The following is a 20,333-nucleotide window of genomic DNA, read 5'->3' as shown; positions in this document are numbered from 1 at the left end:
CGACTCCATATTCTTACTTGAGGTAAATACTATTTTCTGTGTTGTGTATAGAAACGGCGTCAAAATGGCGGACGGTGACCACATAAATGGCATATGCCCATAAAAAGTGCGATTAATGTGAATGTATGGATGTGTCATTACACATGATTGTTAAGGTATTTTGAGAAAAATTTACCTCTTGATTCCAAATGGTGTACATTTCAATTCAACACTGATAAATGAAACAGCACTGTAATGTTCAGATGTCATGTTGCAAAAACTTGATTAGAATCAGTTTTTGATATGACAGTTTTTTGCGACTAACATGTACTGTACTGTGTAAATATATGTGCCTTTGAACTTAACGTTGATTGCTTTGAAGCGGCTAATGTACATATTTTGTTTTAAAAGCGGACAGATCGAATTGCTCACATACATTACTCAAAACGAAGATGTGAACAAATTTTCTGCCTGATATTCCTCTGCTCATTGAAGCAGATTTTAATTTCAATCAACCACTACACATTTCATTTGGCTCTTGCAGCTAGAAAAAGGTTATGTTAGCAGATTTGCCTTTTAATCCCTGCCATCCATGTACTGAGATTAGTTAGAATCTGTTTGGATTCCAGGCAAGTGGTTGTGTGAAATCAATGATGTAAAACACAAGCATTGCTGTAATGCCCTGAATTCACAATGGAACTTCGACTACCAACAACACACTTCAGCTCTCCTCTACTGGGGAGCTACAGCCTGCCAAGTCTTGCTGAGGGCAGTGAAGCTATCAGTGAAGCAGAGGAAATCCATGAGGTAGAATCCCCCAAAATATGTTTCCCTTATTTACACTAACTCCAACTATTTGTTTTCTCCAGATGTGGCAAAGTTAGCCCATTTTGATTATCCATTAAGAATACAGTCATCATAATTCTGTTCACTTCATATGTCCCCTTCATTAGTATATGACTATCTGACTTCCATGAAATTATCCCTTCTCGAACATAAATAATTGTGCTAAAACCCATCATGTACAATAGTTCACTAGTACTCAAGTACTGTCATAAATAGGAAAAAAGTGTGTTTTTTTGCATTTATACCAACAATTTATGTAGTTAATATGTGAAAGTGTGAACTATTTGTTAAATGAAGTTTGGCCAAACTACAGTCTCAGTGAGAATGATATAGAAAACACAGAAAAGTGAGTTATGTGTCTTTTTTCAAAGTCGAAAGGGACTTATTTGTAACACACCTTGGCTTTATGCAAATTAGAGTGCAATGACATTGTATTACACAGGACACAGTTTTTGAATGACCAATTTGAAATTAAACCTAGCTTCATTATAAACAATAGTTGACGTAAAAATAAATAATAATTTTAATGCTGAAACTATTAAGGGTATAGCTACCATGGATTCTCACTATCACTACAAACAGAAATAGGTAGGAGGGGTCATGTCAGAAGCAAAACATGGATGGTTGTCGCAGATGTTGGTTGGGGTCAGCCTAGGGGTAAAGAGATGCCAGGTAAGATAAAATATTCCTTTAGGGGAATTAAACTTGGGAAACAAACTGCATGCCATAAAAATTTATTAATAATATCCTGTACTGTCAATCTTTGGGTGCTCTTGCCACCTATATTTTTTGAAAGTATGAAAGGAAAGACATGTAAGATGTTTATAGATGAGACCTGTTCAACACACATGAAAAAGCATAAAATATCTTTGAGATGACCACCATGTGCCTGTAGGTAGTACATGCATTTCATGCCAGGTGAGTCAATGGTCTGTCATGCCTGGCAGAGCTACCAAATTGCCATATATAGTCTAATCTATTGTTTTCAGCAGCTATTCATACTTTTTCTACGTTTTGCCCGATTTTACAAGTAAACATGCTTTTCTGGATATCCCAGTATGCATCCCACTGAATGCCCAGTTAGGCAGATATGGGTCATTTCGACATATGCTTTTTGTAATTGTGTAATTTTAACTTAAAGGGATACAGAGTTACAGCCTAAAAACATTGTTTTCCTATTTCTGAGAGCACTTTAGTTCATTTGGGGTTGGGTTGAAGCAGGGTATTTGTTTGTACCCATTGTGTGTGTGATGGTATTCAGAACATCACTGATTTGTAGTTTCTTTTATTTATAGTCTGCTCAGTATTGCTGTATAGGAAATTAAATAAAATACCAATATAAAAGAATACAGATTTGTTGGTTTTCGTTTTATTAACTGAAGAGAAAATTCGATAAAAAAAATGTTCAGTGGCATACAAGCTTAACACATTTAATCATCATGTGATTAGTGAGAAATAACAAAGTAAACATCATGTGATTGTTTATTCCACAGGTGAAGACTCTTCAAGATAAAGGTAACAAAGCGGTGGGGGCCAAAAATTACTCTGAAGCTTTGAGGTATTTCAGTGAAGCTCTGGACATTGACCAGGGCAATGTGGGTGTCCTGCATGACCGCTCCCTGGCTCTGCTGCAGATGGGCAGGTACAACGAAGCCAGGTTGGATGCAGAGGCGGTCATCATGATGAGCCCTGGATACTCACAGGTGGGTTGGTCAACTCTGATATTCTGATGTGGTGGACTCCTAGCACAGATGTCACATGTTTATTCTTTGTGCATCTTTTTTCAATTGTGTTGACATTAACATGAAATATGTCATCTTTAATATACTACCTACCTATAAGTAGGGGATAATGAACTTTCAATTTGGATAGGAAGTGTAAAAGTTATCAAACGTTTCAAAGACAGACATCTTATATCCACCATTTTCCTCTATTACCACCCTCTAAATTACAACGCATGATATGCACAACGCAATAGCCCCATACATGTGCATGGGGTCTCATTCTTGATTTTGACGTTTTTTCAAGAAGGTCAAGAAATCACTTAGAACATTAATTTTGACACTCATCTTGCATCACACATTTGTTAGTGTTTGTTTCTAGTCGTTTATTTTAAAATGAAAATCGTATACATGCAAATTACTTACCATACACCAGTCATTTTTCAAAAGCAACTACATTCCAAACAACTATGGTTGTAAGGAAGTGCAAATGGTGATGCACTTTCAAAACATACAATAATATCATATCAACATTGATTGACTCCATTAAAGCTCCTGAATATTTTTAATCGTAAATAAAAAAAATATGTAGATCTCCTACTTTATTTGAAGAGTATAAATGTGGACCATTCAGATATTCCACTTGGTCATCAGGTGTTTTGTTTAAGTAAATACATCAATTTGTTTGAAGATTATCATTGTGCTACCACTGACAGCATTATTTTAGAAAAACACATAACACTTCATTTTTTTGCCTGAATGTTCAGTGATGGAATTGTATTCACAGAGACATTTTGCCAGCGATGCAACCATTACCATTAAGTTGAATCATGATATTTTAAAATACAATCTTTAAGGGATGTGTGTCCCAAATTTTGTAATAAATATTGCCAGTAATGTAAAACATAGTTTTTGCTACAACCAATCGAATGATAATCAGGGAGTTTTCCTTGTGATGGAGGTTTACACATTTTAATGTATTCTCTTACAAAGTTCAATGCGAAGTGTGTAAACAGTTATTTATTCCAACAGAGACTATTAATTATTTATAAAATACCGAATCCAAATTTGATGTAATTGCTGAAGTTCAGTTGCATCTCAGAATTTATGTCTTGCCCATCAGTTGTTTAGATTTTTTAAGTGTTGGAATTGCTGTTGGTCAAGAATAACTAGACTTGTTACTGGCTGGTTATTGTGATTGACCTAGCTGTATGTCATCAATTCTCAGTTGGTGTGATTTTGCTCATGCTATCAACAACTAGTATTCCCAGCCTAAGTGTGTAAAATAATTTCCAAATTTTGCAAGCCAGTCAGACCAGCTATGCCTGCCCACAAAATAATTCACTAGTTCAAATTTTTGAATGTAGCCACCCATTTCATCATTAAACTGCTAATGTGATGAACAGTTTTATCAGGCAACTTGCATGATTAAAAAGTGTGTTATAACTTAACAAGTCAGAGAGAGTGATATATTTACAAAATGACACCATGAAAATTCACTAATCACTCGGGCCTGACTGGATTTTTACTATCCCTGGACTAACGGGCCAGTGGGTTTTTTTCCACACTGTTGCTAATTCAGACTTAATTAATTACAGGCAGTTAGGCATATACTCAGATGTTTTGGATTTTTTTTTTTTTTGCTATTCAGGGACATCATGTTCTGGGGCTCTGTCTTCACCATCTCAACCAGAACAAAGAAGCTCTTGTTTCCTTCCTTACTGCTCTTGACCTTGACCTTGATGATGCTGACAGGCTGACCAATCACATTGCATCTGTAGCTTCTCACCTCTGTGATATGCCATCAGAATTCAGAAAGAGTCTTAAAGGTTGGTTTGTGAAACTGTCTACTTTTCCTCAGCAGTACAAGGTTTAGATCAGTGTCAGATATTGACTCATAATTGCCATTCAGTATGTCCAGTTACTTAGTCATGTAAAGCTGAATCAAGTTGAGTATAGAGAATATATGCTTCATTGAAGGTGCCATTTATTCATTTGAAAAGGAGGATGCACAAAAACTAGGAATCAATAGGAATCCGCTAGTCAAAAAAGAAACTGGAATCAAGACACTTCAAAAACCTCCTCACAATTCATATCATGTCTTATAACTGCGCATGGATTGATAACTTTTGCAAAAAACAACATTGGTATAATCATTGATATATTGTTGCTGGAATATTGCAAAACATGGCTTAAATCATGCTTCCTTCACTCATTCACTCAACGTTTGTTATGATCTGTGGTTTCAGAGATGGACGCCTACAAAAAACTCAGTGAAGTTGGCGTCTGCCTCTTCCAGAGCAAGAAATTTGATTTGTGCATCCGTGTTCTCGAAGCAGCTCAGAAGTTTCAGACAAATCAGAAAGGAATTACGATGAAAATACTTCTGACTATGGCAAACGCTCACACAAGTGTACGTCAGAGAGAACAGGCTATTGGTCTGTATTTGGACTGCCTCTCAATGGCTGTTGCTACCCACGACCAGCTCTATCAGACCAAGTCATTGGTCAATGTGGCCACCCTCTATCTTGAGAATGGAGACACCTACCAAGCTATTATATACTATGAGAAACTGTTGCATCTGAAAGCTGAGCTCCTCACAGAGGTGGGACACTATGAGAACTTGCCTGACTTTTGGACAAAAGAGCTCCAGTGTGGGCTGCATCTGAATCTCAGCATCGCGTACAAGTCTATCGGGAATATGCACTCAGCTGTTTATCATGCACAGAAGTATAACAGTTTCATGAAAGAGTTTGGCTTCACTGGAAGAACTTTGGCTGAATCTCATCATAATACTGGGATGCTGAATGAGATTTTGGGAAATTATAAAGAAGCTCTTGAACAATATCAGCAGTACTTGAATCTATCAAAAAAAAACAAAAACAGAAAGGGTATTGCACAAGCATATGGCTGCATGGGAACGGTCTATGCTGCTTTGAGAAACTGGAAGTTGAGTATTACATACCACGAGCAGTACATCAATATGGCAGCCAAATTTGGTGACAAACGTATGCTTGCTATTGCTAATGAGATGCTGGCTGATTCGTACATGCTTAAGGAGGATTATGAATCTGCTATGAAGCATTACGAGGCAATGCTAAAGGCATGTGCTCGGACTGACAGTCGTACAAAGTCCACAGGGTTGTGTAAGCTTGGCAGTGCATATCGTGCTCAGTCGAAAAAGCAGTACAGCTTGTATTTTTACGAACAAGCTTGTGACATTGCAAGGGATTATGGGTACACAGACATCCAAACAATGGCTGAATACAACATCGCTTGCATTCAGCAGGCATCTACACAGATGCAAGACATTGAACAGGCTTTGAAATATTTCCAGAAACTCATTCCTTTCTATGAAACCAAAATCAGGGAACATGTTGACGAGGGCACTCACAGGCCGGCTGGGTATGATGAACAACTTCTGGAGTGTTATGATGGCATCCAGTCTGTTCTGAGCAAGCTTGGGAACAAGGAGGAGTGTCTTCAATTTGCCGAAGGATTCAGGAAGCGGACTGTCACCCAGTTACCCAGTTACGCGTCAACCTTAGGACAGACTATTCCGAGTACACTTGCATTGCGGAATTTGTGGAGTGTTGAGAGAATGAATCGCTCTGTGAGTCAGCAGAATGGGACTGTACTGTATTATTCGCTACTGGACTCATCACTGTTGCTATGGGTGCTGCAGCCTGGCAGGGGATTGGTCAGATTCTATACAGGAAGACCTGGAAAGGACATGTCAATGCGAGATCAGGTATGGCTTTTGTGACTGTATCATAATTGTCTGTTCACTTCTGGGCCAAGGGGGCCTAGGGCTGTTTCAGAAAAAAAAATGTCCTAAAAATGTCTGGAAAAGATGTATGATGCCTTAGACTTTAGTTCTGTGTTTATGTTGTAGAAATTGTCTGGCACTCCATTTGTAGTTCGAGATCCCTATTGTTTAAGCTGAGACTTCTTCAGGTATTGAGTAATCTTGGGTCTCAAGATAACAAACTCAGGTGAATCAGTGGATTATTCTGACATCATACAGTGATATTTTTGGTTTGTCACTTTCATGTCAGTCCTGTAGGGATTTTTGCGGTCCTATTGCATAAATTTAGTTACAATTTGAACATTAATATTTCATGTTTAGTAATTGTCCATGAAAAGATCATTTTTGATTCTCAGAGATTAAGATGTTCTAATTTCCCATCTTTGTGCATGAAAAATAATCATTTACAACTCTCATAGCATCAAAAAACAGGACACAATTGTAAAATGTAAATGATACATAAACACATTTAAACCAATACTTTCAAAACTAAATATTGATACAGTTTGTAAAGTATCGATAATTGTATCATCTTAGAAAAAGTATCAATGTATCGATTTATCAAGTTATCGTGGCATCGCCACTGGATACTACAGGCTTAATTGTTTACAAGCTGCCATCCATACAGCTGACATATTGTTGTGGCCGATCAGATGTCTAACAATTAACACACCCATGTTCATATCGTGTTAGGATTTGATTGGTTGATATAGTCAGTATATACTGAGAGAAACAAATAAAGGAACATTAGAATGAAAATTTGAATGCTTCTTCAATACTTTCCAGTTTTCATCACTAGCTTTGGATAGTGTTGTGGGGGGAAATCTGAGAATACATATAGGAACACTGCCATGATGTGGTGTTTCCTTACTTATTTCCATCAGTATATTATCTAATTATACATTGATCAGTGTCACTGATGCCCATCTATGGAATGTTTCATGTTTATTTCAGATCCAGACTTTGATTGATGAAGTGCTGTCAGACTATGACAAGGAGAATCTCATCAATGAATGTGAAAACAAATCCCTCCCACTTCCAGATTCAAACTTGAATAACATCCGCAAGATCAGCTGGAAACTTGCCAAACAATCTGAAGAAAAGGACACATCCAAGGCATTGGAAAATGACAGTTCTTCACCCAAAACCAAGAAATCTGCACAGAGACAGCTGTACAATATACTGTTTGCTCCAGTAGAAGACATCTTATCTGGCTTGGATACCATGAGCCATTTGCTGATAGTACCGGATAAGGAACTACGTCACTGTCCATTCGGAATTCTCCAGGACTGGAATGCCAGGTACGTGATGGATCGGTTCCGGATCACCTTTCTTCCCTGCATCCTCCTACTGGACAAAGTCCTCCAGAATGAGATGGACCATCTCCGACAGCAGGACCAACTAGAGTTTGACCGGACCCAGTCCCGAAAAGGAGGCACCAACAAAGTTATGGCACTACAGAAGAGGGAGAGTATGTTTTCTGAGATCATCACACCATGTGACCTCAGCATGTCTAGTCTGGAGAGAGTCAATCTCAAGCATGTCTCCAACCCGAGACTGTACACATCAGGGCTTTTGGCAACTCCAGACAAGGGGAGGAACTCTCAGGTAGCTATGAGCAGGGAGGCAACTTTTCAGTCTCAGCTGTCTAAAGCAGAGAGCCGGAGGGGTGAGACTGGTCTTGGGGGTGTATCGCCAAGACCTTACCCAGTTGTTGGTCATCCGGTGTCATCGGAGAAGATGCTGAGCACACAGACATACACCACCTTGACGACAAGGACATCCACTGGGACAGACATCACGACGTCGAGTCAGATGGTGACTCTGTATCAGCAGATCAGCAGCAAGGAGAGATGTGTGGTGTATGGATGCCCTGACATACAGGACAGGTGAGTATCAGGATTGTACATATAGAGTTTTTCTACAGTAATGGAATACCTTCAAAGTTTGTTGATTTTTGTCATGATATATACAGAATCAGAGACATACTCATTCATACTAAACATTCATTCACAAAATGCATCCAATGTACAGATCACCATCCCAAACTGGCTCTCTAAGCATTGAAATACTGAAAGTGAGTTTATGCTGTACCTCATGCTGACCCTGATGAATACGTCTTCAAGCCATGACAGTAGTTTTCTAGTTAAAAAAATAAATTCATGAGCAGTGTAAACATTGTTGCATGTTTTGTATCTGTGATAGTGATCAAAATTTCTGTTGCATGGAAGAGGTAAATGTACTTCTTGCCAAGGGTTCATTAAACATTTGCAACTTCAATCTGACAATCTGTATACCCTCCCCCATCCACCTTGCCTCACCCTTCTCCCTCCACTTTTCTCTGCTCTCCTCCTCTCCTCTTCCACCTCCTGTTCCTGTTCCTCTCTGTGATGCCTGAGTGTTGTGTGTGTAGCGTGGAGCTCCGTGGTCAGCCATGGCGACCAAGGTCTGACCTAGATAACACCAGGAAGGCGCTGCAGCAAGTGGCCGAGTGTCTTGATGTCGACCCAGTGGTTGGGACTGATGCTACCAAGAGCAGCTTGTTGCAGGATCTACAGAATGCTACTATTGTCCACATAGGTAAGGAAACATGAAAGGATTTACCATATGTATATGAATAGTTTGCAATTTCAAACCAAACATCATTTACACCTTTTGACCATTCCATCAATATGCATCTTCAACCTGCAAAGCAGTTGACTTAATAAGAAATCCAGTTTCCCCACATGCTGAACTGGGCTGGAAGTTCAGCACAACTTAACTGTTAACAAGCTAGAACCTTTCTATACCTCTTCTACTGGCGCATCATTAATATTCGATCTCTCATGTCATTTGCATTTGTTCCCAACAAAAGTGTGGCATACAGGGAAGACAGTCATAATCAAGCTCTGTGTTGTAATCATGCAGTACTTACCAAGTGAAGTGCATCAAAACATTTGACCTTGCTTAAAAGTATGAACAGATTTGGAGAATATCTGTTGACACCTAACTGACAGTACACATGTTTTGAAAATATTTGAATATCAATGACATTAACCATTGTTTATGTACTTGATGTTGATTTTGAAATGTGATTTTGATTGGACTATGAATAGACTCGTCAGACTCAGTCAAAATCCTCGGTGTTACTTGTTTTGTGAGGATGGAAACTGGCATTTAAGAGGAGTTAGCTCCCTTTCATTATGAAGCTGATGTTGGTTATAAGAATGGATGATACTAGTGGATATTATTCACCACCAAAGCTTCATTTTGGAGATGATGCTACCAACTTCATCTCTCTTGTCTTTAACTGAGAACAGAATGTTTGCACTTCTTAGTGAAATCTGGCTGGATGGTTATTTTGTTCACCTGACCTAATTATCATGGTTGTTGAAACCATTTATCTTACCTCACACATGAATGTTGCTCTCTGATTGGCTAAGTTCTATTCTATTATTTTCAATGTACACCGCTCACAGGCGATGTATTATTTTCAATGTACACTGCTGGGAATTCCGAAGTCGTCTGGTGCTTCATGGTAGTACTTCTGTGTCTCGAATAACATTGAATCACACATGACGCAGGGAAATTACCGATGTTTTGCGATTGAAAATTGATGGAAGGGAGATAAAATTCAGGTGTTCGGCAAGATAAATAATGTTGTTCACTGGTTCCTCAGGGGCCATGGGCTCATGTACCCTTGAGGTTTTTTTATGTTCCTCGAACACCTCAAGGGTACATGAGCCCATGGCCCCCTCGCGACCAGTGAACAACTAATATCATCCTGCACTGAAGAGTATAGGATTAGTGTTCATAAATCGTCACTTTTGAATGCAACAGTTGGAGAGTTGTAGAACAAAGTCCCTAGTACATCTTGCAAGTTGAAGGGACCTGATTAGATGATCTGACTTGTCATTTTGTTGTTTGCATTATTCTACTTTTTCATATGTTACTTTTTGCAGCAACTTTTGGGTGCTGGAGAGAGAACCTGCTAGTCCTGACCCCCAACAAGGCTCGTCTGGAGGATGGAGCAGCCAGGGAGAGGTCTTACATTGTGTCTCCAGAGGATATCCATAACTTGAAGATGTGTGCTCAACTGGTGGTCCTCAACTGTGGCTACAACCCATGGAGAAGGGAGTGGATTCACAGTTTCAGTCTGCCAGCAAGCTTCTTGGCTGCAGGTACTGTTGATGCTCAGTCTTATCCGAGCTGTGCTATTGTGTTACTGTATTTGATGTTAATCACCGATGTTGACCCTTGCTTTTGTGCTATAAAAGGTAATCAGAACACAAGGTGGGTGTGTTTTGCTTGTAATTGTAAGATTAATTGGCAGTTTTTTCAAGAGCAAGGAGAATGTCATTAACAAGTGGTGAATGTGAAAACGGAAAAATTTCAACCCATAAGCCCCTTTTTTTAAAATCATTTATGCCTAAGAGTAGATGGTTTTTGTAGTGAGCGTTACCCTCACTCAGACTAATAATAATATTACCTAGTAGTATAGGGAATGGGGGTTTTAAAACACTTCACAAAATGTCTCTACAAAGCCTTATTTAGTAAATAAGGCTTTGGTTGGGTTCCCCTTAGCTCTTGCTACTATTACCCCTACTACAAAAAAGTTGGCGGTAATTACTGTGCCTTGGTTGGAGGTAACACTGTGCCGTACGGTACGATCAATAATTCTTCTCTTACAAAACCCCTACCCGGCCCACCCCTCAAGTAGTACAAGTTAGGTTCGTCGGCTTTCATATCCACTTTATCTATGTTGTAAGTTTTGACTGACCATATAGGATCGGTGGCCCGCTTACGGCTATCGCCCTCGTGTTCCCCTATGTTATGTTTATATCGATGAAACAGTTTAACGTGAACCGCCTACGATCTCTTTGGTGTTCATAATAAAGGCTTGCTGGGCTTTTTGTATCCCCTGTTCTATGTACTTTTTTTTCTCGTCCTCGCTGATAGCAGACTTACGAGACTTGGATCGAATATCTTGTTTCATTCCGTTATATTTTTTGAGTTCAGATAGGATTGAACGAAACTCCTCTTCTGAGATCTTACTGTCAGAGAGTGCCGTGGAAATTCGCTCACTCACTGTGTTCAGCTTTGCTTCGGCCAGAACCCTGATCTCGTCGTGTTTCAATGCCTTACGATTAAGTCTGCGTGATACTAACTTAAGCGCCAACCCTACCAACCCTGTCACCCCAGCCGTTATTTCAATACCTAGCACTATAGGTGCAGCCACGATGGTAGCCAACAACCCAACGCCTGCCGCCCCTAGTCCCATGCTGGTTGCCATAAGGGTAGTGTCAGCCCCGTCCACGATATTGAAAACTCTATTGTACTTTTTACATAGTGCTTTCCGCGTGTCACGGTCTTGTTCTAGTTGACGTTTCACATCACATAACTGCCTCAAGCGGAACCCATCTACGGTTTCCAGCGTCTTCGCTACTTCCTCTATGACTGGGTACAGACCCATCCTATAATATATATTTTGAAAGATATTTTAATTGGGTTTCAGTTAATACTCTATCAATGTATTTGAAACCTACAAGGGATAGATTATAACTAATGCTAAGAGGTGAGAGGCTAATAGACTTTTCTGTTGTAATAAAAACCCCACGGAGGCTTATTAAACGGTTTATAGGACCCGTGGGGGTATCCCGTTGTATAACAATACGGCAATATTGACCTACGTGTTCGGTATACCAGTGTATTACCAACCCGGGTAAAATTTGTTGTCCTTTCGAGGAGTTTTCATTGTCAAAATACATAAAGACGACTTCTATGATGATTGTGTAGGAGTAGGATGTTCTATCAAGAACACTCTGGGGATAAAGATTACTGTTAAATGTTAATTTATGATCTACTGTTCCAGTACTTAACAAAATTTTTTCTTCCCTAAAATCTATCGTAGCTACTTTATTCACGTTATGCTCCAGAATGAAATCCCCGGGCCAGATACCGTTATTCCTAATCTTAGAGACAAACCCCAATCCTCCACCCCCCTCTTTTAATGTGATATAAGGTGAGGCGAGTGTTAAGTTGATCAGCCATTTGGGCTCTTTTAAATCTGGTAATGGCACCCGTCTGTACACGTTGTCTTTGAAGTGCAGGATATATAATTCATCTTCCTCACCAGGCTGATCGAATCCCTCCGTATCTCCTAAGTCGTTAAGTGTAGTGTTGGGATGATGACTGGTCATTATTATACTATTACGATATAATTTCCAACTGGTTTTCTGATAATAATTCAGGGGTTAACTTCATACCCATGAAGTGTATGTTGTCAGGTAGGAAGATATTGATTAGTGATATCTTGTTTTCCACGATCACGTTGACCCCCTGCAGACTGGTCTTGGAGTCGACACCCACCCGCACGTAAACGTTGCAAACTTGATACTGGTGTCGTTTCACCCACCCGAGTTTGATCCCCTTCACGATCTCGACATCATTCCCCGATGGTTCCCCTAGGTAGACTTTGATGATCAGTGTTGAGTTTGCCGGTAGATCCTCTAGTATAGTGACCACACCTTCGAATTCAGACACCAACTGCAATTTCACGTTTTGTATGGCTGGTTTACTCGATAGCATGTGGGCTGCTATAGTGTTGACTGGGCTGACGACTATGCTACGTCTCTGAGTTGGGACGTAAGCCACGAGCAGGGTTCCATTGTTCACGACTTTGTTTAGGTGGTTGTCTTTGTTATCAGTGAACACGTAGGGGGAGACGAGTCTAATATTGATAAACCAGTTGTTATCGGGTAACAACACCCACTTGTCATCTTCGGTGAAGACGAGCATATATGGCTTGTTTCGGGCGATGGTAGTGCTCTCAACATCGTCTAAGTCGAACAGTTTACCTCCGAACGATGGGTATATTACCCAATTATTATCACCGGTGTTGACAAGGGTGTACTTAGTGTTGACTGTTGCTCTTGTGGTATCTACTATATCACTTAGGGTTCCACCGGAGGGGATTTCAACGCGTTTGTAAATGTTGTTTTTCAGTTGCAAGGCGTACGATTTACCATCTACTCCGGGAGCGTCGAAACCGCGCGTGTCTCCAAGGTCGGAGATCCCGATATTGACGCATTTTTTCACTCCGGGCCCTTGTGCGCTGGTCATTTTACATGAAGCGTTAAGCTGAGGTATCCTATATTTACAGGATTATGATTTATATCTAACACCGATATTGTCAACTCAGGTATGTTGCCCTGGGTTAATCTCTTATACTGCCGGGGTGAAAACGACTCGGTTCTACCGTCGTTGAATTTCTCAGTTTTCACCGGCACTGCTCTCAGTATAGTGGAAGGGTGACCTCCTTGAATGTTGTACGTTGTGCTCACCTGACCGAGATGAATGTACAGCTCTCGGTACGGTACTAGATCGGGTACCTTCGTGCCTGTGACGGTTGTTGTTGGTTTTATCTCGTCAGGAGACATACCGAGTATCCTCGCTAATGGTCGGCCGAGCCTCAATGAGGTTCTTCCGTTGTTGATTAACACCACTGTGCCGTTTGAGTCGTTCATCTTGAGTTCGGCTCCCAGGGGTTTGAAGACCTCGTCGTTTAGAGAGCACACGCTGTAGTAGCCGTCAGTTATCTGGCTGCGAGTTCCACTAACGAACAGCTTATTGTTGCTGATATTGATGTTAGTCCATTGCGGTAGGTAGGTGATATCGCAGAGTGCGACTTCGAGTTGGCCTGACGTGTTATCGATCGCGTGCGTCAGCTGAACGGCCTCACCGCTCGTTATTCCTGGAAGTGTTATGTACATGTTAGAGTATATATGTTCATTATATAATAGTTTTAAAATGTATTCCCCTGGTGTGTTTTACCCTAAACTGGACGTAGATTTCTCCCCCATGAAGATCGTGGTTGCTCCTGAGTTGTATTTCAATGCCCAGCTTTTAGATGTGTTCGATAAGTATAAGCTTTCGGTGACTAACATCAAGGCAGTCCACGCTTGGTTCAACAACCCTATGCAGTTCTGGCAGAATCAATTCAACTTTGCCGTGTGGTGCGCTACAACGGGGTGTGGTGTGACATTGGCCGACACTCGGCGTGGACCGCTGAGTCAGTCTGTGTTCAAGTTCCACGTGTACTACCAGGTCAGACGTATCCTTAAAGAGATCAGCGCCCCCCTCCCACAGGACAAAGCGTGGGACGCAACAAACAACCCGTACGATAGACGGGTCTACGAACGTATTTGCAATGAATTCGAAATAAACCCGAAGACGGATTGGCGTTTGCAGGGGCCGAACCACGGGTTGGGTATTCCTTATGATGGCGCGCGATCAGTGAAAGAAGTCAGTGATGATTTACTGAAACGAGATATACTACGCCAGGACTTTGCTTTGTCGAGTAATGAATGGAGGGATGATCGTATGAACTTTAAAGGTGGTGTTGCTTTCACAGTCCAGAAAGTGGAGCAGTCAACCGCAGACGGGTGGAAAATGTTCATGCTGGACACGTCGAAAGGATTCACTCGTGCCGGGGTAGTCAGGTTGAACGACTCGATTCGAACGTACGTGTGGGCGCTGTTGGGTGCGCAGTCGATGACACGTTCCAACATCCTCGGTAAGGGAACTGCTTACGACGCTCAGAAACAGTTCGTTTCCAACGTTGAGGATGCTATCAATTCTCCAGTTGATCTCCCGAGGGCCATCGACTGTTACCAAAACGTGTTAGAATATGCCAGATCGAAAGTCAATTACGTGTTCGGCGTGGGGTTGTACATGGCTCCGAGTGATATGCAACTGAGAATAAAAAAAGTGGTGGGTTATAACAACAAAATAGTCATAGCCACGGCGGATCAAAAGTTGGGTATCAACCCCGATATTAACACCCCCTATATCCCACACATCCCACCACGTGAAACGGGTATAGTGGCGCCACCCCCGGAGTCTAAAGTTAATGTGGAGGTACCCCCCACACACCCCCATATTCAGGCCACCAATCATATTGATAATAAAACGGCCCTGGTGGTTGGTGGGGTAACTTTGGGACTTATTTGGTTAAAGATTTCTTAGCCGCTACGTACACCAGACCCGCCACGGCGACGATGGCTGCCCACAGGTTTTGACTGAGCCACATGGCAGTTTTAGACAGAGCGCTCAACAACCACGAGACGATGCTACCCAGGATGCCGGGAAGGGCTTCTGCGGCTTTACCAGCCAGTTTAGCTAGGACTTCCCCGAGTTTTTTTATCCAGTCTTTAACACCACCACCACCGCCGGCAGGTGTGGGGGTAACTCCCCCCACAGGGGTTCCCCCTGTCAGTGACACCACCAGGGTTGATATGATGAAACCCAATGCAGTCAGAATACTGGCGATGGTGATCCCTTGCTCCCGGAACAATATCCGAATCCTGTTGGCTAAAGTTGTATCCTCATTCAGTATTCTATCGATTGTTTCCCGAATACGACTGATCTGGGATCGAAGCTGTTCACGATTCGAGGAAGCGGCTTCCAATCGTGTACGTCTCTCGTCTTCTAAATCGCGTAGTCGTTCATTGATGCGACGCTTCATATCATCGTTTTCAGTTTCGTTGAGTTTGGTTTTTTCCCTAGCGATGTGCTCGTCGATTTCGTTCAGTTTCCCCATGTTGTTCACGAGTTCTCCACGCACGCGTTTCACGGCTTCGTCTAAGCCGCGCAGTTCCCTTACCGGAAAGTCAAACCCCGGTAACGGTTTGTCCCAGTAGGTGCTCAACAGTTTTTCTATGCTGTCTGAGGCTTCTGTAGCACGCTGTGGTGTCATTTCATCTCTAGTGGTGAGGTGGGATCTGGTAGCTTGCAGATCTTCTTTAACGACCTTAGGTATTGCACCACCGTAATCATTCATGTTTAGATTTGTACGGATAAATTCAACACCATGGCGGCTGGCTAGAGTTGACAAGGCCAGTGGTTTTTTATTGCTCTTGTTAAAGAGGTCAACCCCTGGGTCAGACTTAAGGCGTAGAACACCCTTTGTATCAATAAAAAAATTCTTATGGTATCGACCCTGTGGTTCAACGTAGTTTTTATCTCTTCTTAAACTTTCGTAATAATCATTTACCGTTGTTTCCAAGAGTTCTTGGTTCAATGGTGAACTAGTAAATGAGGTCTCCTGCTCATCATCGAATGCCTGGGCACTAGCGCCCGGCATCTCCGTCATATCTATGTCTTCATCCATTAGTATTAAAAATATATTTCTTTTATATAACAATGTACGGCAGAAAATTAGATCCTTTCAGAAAATTGAGAGAGCCATTAGGAGCCAGAGCCGTGCGACAGTCGGTGACCATCACCAACAATCCCAGCAAGATAGACCAGAATCAAACTCTGCTGGTTAGATTTCCAAACCTTGGTGAGAATGACCTCATTGTACCAGGCACTGTTCGACTGGCGTTCAATATCACGTTGATCTGCGACAACGACAAACGCGAGCTAGTGTGGAACGTGGGTCGAGCTATCATCAAGAAAACGACCGTCAAGATCAGCGGTAACGAGGTGTTGAGTATCGACGACAGCGACGTGTTTCACTGCTACAAGGATCTCTGGAAAAGCGAGAGAGAACGAGTCAATGATGTGTACCAGGGCATCAGCAAATCAACCCGGGCGCGCATAGGATACGTCTTCACGACAGACCAGCAAGACAAGCTATCGGACGGTGAAAAGGCCATCGCTCGAGCATACGGAAATCGATTCTGCGTGCCGCTAGACTTCGAGTTGCTCACGGGACACGCGCCGTTTTACCAGGCCGCGCTGGGTGATAGGCTCGAATACGAGCTCACGTTTAACGACTATAGCAAAGTAGTGCGTACACCGAACGGTGATGAGGCCAGTTATGTCATAGACAACATCTCTCTGGAGTTCGACATGGTCACTAGCCCGGAGCTGGCCAGGCAGGTTCGAAACCAGTACTCTGGGAAGATGGCTATCCTGTACGATCGCGTACTGAGGCATAGATCAGTCGTGCGAGATAAGAGCGACACTGTGTGGAATATCAACCTGAACGTGCCGGCGCGATCGATGAAAGGTATCCTGGTCGTCCCCGTGGAGGATTACGATCCATTCCGGAGGGACAGCGAGAAGTTTTTCAACCCCGAGATTGAAAAGGTGGAAGTTACCATCGAGGGCGTGCCCAACCAGCTGTTCAGTCATGGTATGAGACCACACCAGCAGTGGGATGAGATAAAAAAGCTACCAGTGGGGGATTATATAACAAAGGACCTGGACCTCGGCTCCGTGCAGATCGGTGAATACCTGACCACCAAGTACGCCCTATGGTTGGGCATGCGATCCACGGATGATGATAAACTGCACGGTAGCGGGCGCCGTATAGATAACGGCAGCGAAGGGATAACCATCCAGATTACTAAGAAGGCTCAAACCGCTGGTAAGTTGAAATTATATCTGTACGTTATTATGGACGCGCAACTTAATATAGACAATGGGAGATTCGTGCAAGCCATCTACTGATGGGGGGTACCCCCCCACACCCCCCAACAATAAACTGCCCCACCTCCCCACTGACCCACACTGCGCCATAGTGTGCGGGCAGACTGGCTGTGGGAAGACCGTTTTCGTGTTGGATATGTTGGAGGGTTACTACAAGGATGTGTTCGATAACATCGTTATCATGTGCCCTACTCTGAGCATGAATAAAACGTACGCGCGACCTTGGGTGATGACGGACCCGGACGTACACAAAATCGACCCTGGAACACGCCTGCAGGACTGGTTGAAAGCTCTTCACGAGAAATTTAAAGGGGAACCGACGCTGTTCATACTGGACGACTGCAGCGCTAATCGCGAGATAACAAAAAAGAGAGACATGCTATCGTACCTGGCCTTCTCCGGCCGGCATGCAAATCACAGCGTCTGGGTGCTAACGCAGAAGTTCAACTCGGTGTTGAAAGACCTCAGGGAGCAGACGCGATGGGTGGCCTTATTTCACTGCAAGGACAGGGATTCGTTCGAGGAGTGTTTGAGAGAGAACGATGTGATGAGCAAATTAGAACGGGAACGGGTGAAGAAACAGCTCGCTGAAACTAAACACGCTAAGCTCGTGCTCAAGACCGACCAACCAGTAGCATATATAGTATGCTAAGCAAAGCTAAGCTAAAGCTAAGCAAAGCTAAGCAAAGCTAAGCAAAGCTATGATATTTGAAGTGTTTGTCGTGTGCAACTTAACCTTCATTTCTCTGTGTTTTGTCTGCATCGGGTATTATATAGTTAAAACTAAATCTTACTTGTTATATTATAAGATGGAGTGTGAGGAATTGCTCGAACAATTGTCGTTGGAGGGTTCCCCCACGCCGCCCGCAGGCCCCACTGATGACAAGCGAGAGAAACTGGTGGCGTTGGCTGTTGGCGGCAAAGCCAAACATTACTTTGGAGACTACACTCCGGATAAAATTCACAAAATGTCAGCCGAAGAAATCGATAAGCTGTACGCTAGATACGAGTCCCGGCTCGGAGCAGAAATGACAAAAACAATAGGATCGGCTATGACCCAGATATACACCGGTATTGTGTCATACTTCTTTCCCATTCCACCAGAGCGCCGACTTTACCTGTGGGAGGACCTCGAGAAAGACCCTTTTATCGAACACGCCGTGAGCTCTATCAGCTGCGGGCTGTACCACAAATATGGTATGTTGTTGGCTCCAGTGACGGCGGCGATTATCACGGCAAAACATTGTCAATTTGAGAGAAAGAATAATAATAATAGTATAGATGTCCGAGGTGACGGAAGTGACACAGGAACCAGTGAGGGAAACCCCTCCCGAGGTGACGGTGGAGACCCCTTCACAGGAACCAGTGACCCCAGTGGGGGTACCCCCAACAGTAACCAGGCAGAAGAATCCTAAGAGAGTAGCTGCCGGTAAAAAACGGTGGTGTAACCAACATAAAGTGACCAACCCCCGACTGTTGTTGGCTGTAGGTGTAACTGCTGCCGTGGTTATAACATGGTTATATACACGTGAGGGAACTGAGGGAAACCCTGGGGGTGTGGGGGTACCCCCCACGCCGCCGGCAGGCCCCACTGTCGACCCGCATATCATGTTATAATTTTAATATTTTTATATCATATACATAATGTCTGAGGGGAAAACGTTCGTCAACGACGCATACCACGCCACAGTGGTCGCCAGTCTAGCCGTAGGGTACGCTCGGTTGACTAAAATGGTGCTTAAACAACCAACTATCAAGCTAGATTTCAACCTGCAGGATATGGGTATGCTCATAATGAACCTTGGTATGGCGATGGCCACAAAAGACATCCTAGTAAAACAAGGAATAATACCTGATAATATAATGAAATAAATATAGGGATGGCCACGATAGCTATGATGGTCGGTGGGGCGTTAGTGAATGCCCTGGCATTTTCCGGGAGTAATTTCCTCTTCTCGAAACTACGAGATGATCACGCGGCTGAAATACAGGAAGAAAGGAAGCGGCACGATCTCGCTACTGAGAAATTACAAAGGGCACAGGCTGAGTACGCTAAAAAACGCCTCCAGAGGATCGACTTTATTAACGAACAACTCCAGCGTGAAAACCATGCCATTAAAACATTCAACGATGTCGATGAAGCAATGAAAGAATACTATCTACTAACTGGTAAACAATTGGAACCGCTAAATAAACCCACACTCGCTCAGTACTACACACCATCCAAGGGACAAATGAATCGTGAACTGGGCTTCATAGTGTTGGGTATAGCAGCTACTGCGTTGGTTGCGAAGCAATTAAATTAAAATACCTATATAAGTAAACATGAGACCCGCTCCATACCGATGCGAATATATACTTATGGGGAAGACCGAGGCCTGTGGTAGGAAATGCAGGAATCAGGGGTTCTGTTGTTTCCATATGGGAAGTCCTAACTACACGTGTTCTGTGTGTGGTATTGGGGTTAAAGGACACTACTGTCTATGTAAAGCTCACGGAGCGAACGTAGTCAGACATCAACTCATCTACGAGAATAAAAAAGGCTACATAAAAGAACGTAG

At 42.6% G+C, this 20,333-nt stretch overlaps 1 protein-coding gene across 1 annotated transcript in view; it reads left to right on the top strand.

Annotated features, from left to right (window-relative positions):
* The first annotated feature begins 38 nt into the window (after positions 1-38).
* LOC137272547 (tetratricopeptide repeat protein 28-like) overlaps positions 39-20,333 on the top strand; it is a 53,858-nt gene continuing 33,563 nt past the window's right edge. The window contains exons 1-8 of the mRNA XM_067804934.1: positions 39-155; positions 609-786; positions 2,319-2,528; positions 4,198-4,375; positions 4,796-6,297; positions 7,309-8,243; positions 8,768-8,934; positions 10,296-10,514. Of these exons, the coding sequence (XP_067661035.1) occupies positions 673-786; positions 2,319-2,528; positions 4,198-4,375; positions 4,796-6,297; positions 7,309-8,243; positions 8,768-8,934; positions 10,296-10,514 (3,325 nt within the window). The 5' untranslated portion in view covers positions 39-155; positions 609-672. The remainder of the gene's footprint in view (positions 156-608; positions 787-2,318; positions 2,529-4,197; positions 4,376-4,795; positions 6,298-7,308; positions 8,244-8,767; positions 8,935-10,295; positions 10,515-20,333) is intronic.

The sequence above is a fragment of the Haliotis asinina genome, chromosome 2 (assembly GCF_037392515.1).
Source record: "Haliotis asinina isolate JCU_RB_2024 chromosome 2, JCU_Hal_asi_v2, whole genome shotgun sequence".
NCBI lineage: Eukaryota > Metazoa > Mollusca > Gastropoda > Lepetellida > Haliotidae > Haliotis > Haliotis asinina.
Note: the sequence above shows the minus strand (reverse complement) of the source record. Positions and strands in the feature narration are given on the sequence as shown.